The following is a 3,188-nucleotide window of genomic DNA, read 5'->3' as shown; positions in this document are numbered from 1 at the left end:
AGGTGTGTAAACTCAGCAAAATATTCTAAAAGAGTTCAGTAGTCCATAATAGTATTGGGTCTTCCACTTAACTGGCAATGACAGAAACTGTTGACCTGAGTCCCATACAGCTCAACATAACAGCATGGCTTTACTTCTTATACTTCGTTTTTATACTTTTCTGCTGGATGGTTAAGACCAAGGTAAAGCAGGACCCATGCAACAAGTGCTGTAGCTTTTGGGTCTGATAAGGTCAGTGAAATCCCCTCAGGATTTATGCTTTACATGTTTTTCATTTGAGGTGGGCTCTTCTAATTTTATACTTCTCTGATTGCAGTTTTACTTTATGTAGGTATGTTATTATGGACATACATGTGTGTTGCCAGCTAAATAATATTAACATAAAAATAAACTTTCTAAGCAAACAAAAACAACACACCAAATTCCTGCTGTCCTCTCCCCCCATGCCAGTAAGGCTGTGATGATCTCTTATGGTTCAATCTTGGCCAAAACTTATCTTGCCTTAAAAGCAGCTACAATGTCATACCCTGACATTATAATTTCAAGAATCAGAACCAGTTTTTAGCTCTCTTTTTTGTTCTCAATTAAAGAGTATATGTTCTTAGATATTGACAAAATTGGTCATTATTTGAAAGCATCATATTCCTTCCTGAAAAGCTCTTTTCTGTCCTTTTAAATTGCCAATATTTTGTCCTCCTTTTCCTAAAGGTTAAAAACCTAAATTCTTGGCCAATGTATCAAACACCCTACCTCATCTCTAATCCCTCTGGGGAAACTTAATATTATGGTATCATTCACTTGATGCTTATCATTTACTACTTTTGGTTAAAAAAACCCCCTACAGTAAATACACTTACTGATTCCTCATTTAGATTATATTTCCCCATTTTAAAAGCAAATACCCTTTCTTATATTTTTTGAAAATTTTACAATTACTGAGAAAGATTGAGAGGCTTACCTGGAATATTTGCAGGATGTTGTGTTCCTCCATGTACTGGAGTGAAGCTTCGTAGGGATCTTCATAAACTATAGGATGGAACCTCCCTTTAGGGGTTTGTGTCTTTTCTTGCTTGAATTCTGAAAAATCATCCTGCAATGGAAATAGCCCCCACGGATTTTTAACAAATGTAAGAGCTTTGCAAATCCGTAGTTATAGATGGACTCTAGTGTTGATGTGATCTTAAAACCAGGAAGAGGAGAAAAAATAGGTTTTTGTGAGAGATTTAGCTCATTTTCCAGACAATGTGATGCTCCTCAAGCCCTGGGAGGTATCTTAAGGATCCCCAATCTACTGTGTATATTTTCCTTTCACAGGGATCTCCAATCAATTCCAAATTCCCTTCCCTTGGTAGAAACCCATACAGGGGAAATGACTTAATGTAACAGAGTTAATAGCCAAATCAGGGCTTGAAATCCAGATTTTCTAAATCTTCGTTCATTAGTCCTTTCGGGAGGGCCTCAAAGTTGTAAAGGAGGTGAATTATCTCTTTTATTTCCCTTATTTTCTCCTGCCCTTCTTGAGACTTATGAGTCACATATACTACAATATGTAGGGTTATTCCTCATCTTTATTCCTGCACGTGTCCTTCTACCCCCTGCTCTATGCCACTTCTACTGCTATCTTGGCCTTTAACCTCCCAGGAAGTATCAAGTACCCTTTTACATACAGATTTGATTTTGGTGGCTTGAGTGTCTTCTTGACTGGTATCAGAGTCCAGTTTGGACAAGATGGAGGGAAACTTTGAGTCAAAGGCTTGGTCCAACTCTTGGAAATAATTGGTGAATCCGGCATCATCTAGGACAAAGGCTTGGCTAGTGGTTGGTTTTTCACTTTCTATTGTCATTGAAAACTTGGGTTGGAGGCTTAGGAATTGGCTAGGCTCAAATTTGCAGGGTTGCATTCTGTAGTTATTCTGTTCATCCTGTTGGCTGAACTCAAACTCATCAAGTGCTCTGTAGAAAGACAGATAGTTTCCTTGTTGGTCAGGCTGTGTACTTATGAAATTGTCAGCATGATATTCTTCACTATAGACACCTTTATCAACCATAAATTCATCAGTATTGATGTCATCTTGGTAGACAGCTTGCTGTTCAGTTGGTTGAGTGGCATGATCATACACTTGGTGAAACTCTTTATCTGTTTTAAGTCCATCTTGGTCAGACAAGATCAGGCTAGCTTTCTCAGTTTTCTCTGCTAGGCTGGACAGATTGGAGACCAGCTGTTCAGAAGTTTTTTGGTCAGATGTTCTGTGTTGATCATTCTCAGATGCTCCTCCATTGGATAGCATGGATAACGTGTCCTCAATCTGCTGAGAAACTAATCCTTTGGCCTGGCTAGACAATCTGTGGTCCAGCTGCTCAGAGGCTCTTTTATTAGCTTGACTAGACATCTTGCGATCTACCTGGTCAGAAACTCTTCTGTCAGATTGGCTGTAGTCTGCTTGCTCAGAAGGTCTTTTATTAGCCTGGCTGTATGATGTGTGCCCCACTGGCTCAGAAGTTCTTCTGTCAGTTTGGCTGGGTCCTCTGTGGTCTGCCTGCTCAGAAGCTCTTCTATCAGGCTGGTTGGAGGATCTGCGGTTTACCTGCTCAAGAGCTCTTCTGTCAGCCTGACTGGATAACCTGTGGTCCACCTGTTCAGCAGTTCTATCAGTTAGATCAGGTACCACAAGGTCAATCTGTCTATATGTTATATCATTAGCTTGGCTGGATGTCTTGTCATCAGGTGATTCAGATGACTTTTTGTCAGAATGATAATGTACTACATATCCAGTATCTTCAGATTCTGTGTGGTCATCTGCATTCCCTTTTGACTGGTTCTTCTGGTTGTCTTCTTCAAGGTTATTAGTTGGACCAACATTTGGGGATACAGCAGTGTTTTCAGGTCCCAAGGATTCAGAGGGATCCTCTTCCAGCAGCTCATCCATTTTCTTCTGAGTTCTTGTCTGGTTTTGGTTTCTGGGTGCTTTGGGTGGGTCTCAGTTGTCTAGGCAACCTTCCATGAATGGACAGAATTCCAACTTCTTTGTTCCACCTCTAAGCAACCCTGGGGGACGGTGAACACCTTGCTGCAGACTTGGAACCAGTCACTATCAAGAGAAAGACTGCTAGCTGGGCATGGTGGCATATGTCTATAATCCAAGCACTCTGAAAGGCTGAGACAAGAGGATTACAAATTTGAACTCAGC

The 3,188-nt window shown here is 40.5% G+C and overlaps 1 protein-coding gene across 2 annotated transcripts in view; it reads right to left on the bottom strand.

The window, feature by feature from the left end:
- CUNH3orf30 (chromosome unknown C3orf30 homolog) overlaps positions 1–2,955 on the bottom strand; it is a 13,315-nt gene extending 10,360 nt beyond the window's left edge. For both annotated transcript variants that reach the window (XM_004633357.2, XM_023717641.1), the window contains exons 1-2: positions 1,668–2,955; positions 959–1,090 (exon numbers count right to left, since the gene is read on the bottom strand). In XM_004633357.2, the coding sequence (XP_004633414.1) occupies positions 959–1,090; positions 1,668–2,927 (1,392 nt within the window). In that variant the 5' untranslated portion in view covers positions 2,928–2,955. The remainder of the gene's footprint in view (positions 1–958; positions 1,091–1,667) is intronic.
- Positions 2,956–3,188: the final 233 nt, after the last annotated feature.

This window comes from Octodon degus, unplaced genomic scaffold (genome assembly GCF_000260255.1).
Source record: "Octodon degus isolate 3935 unplaced genomic scaffold, OctDeg1.0 scaffold00053, whole genome shotgun sequence".
Lineage (NCBI taxonomy): Eukaryota > Metazoa > Chordata > Mammalia > Rodentia > Octodontidae > Octodon > Octodon degus.
The sequence above is the reverse complement of the archived record's forward strand: the minus strand, read 5'-3'. Positions and strand labels throughout refer to the sequence as shown.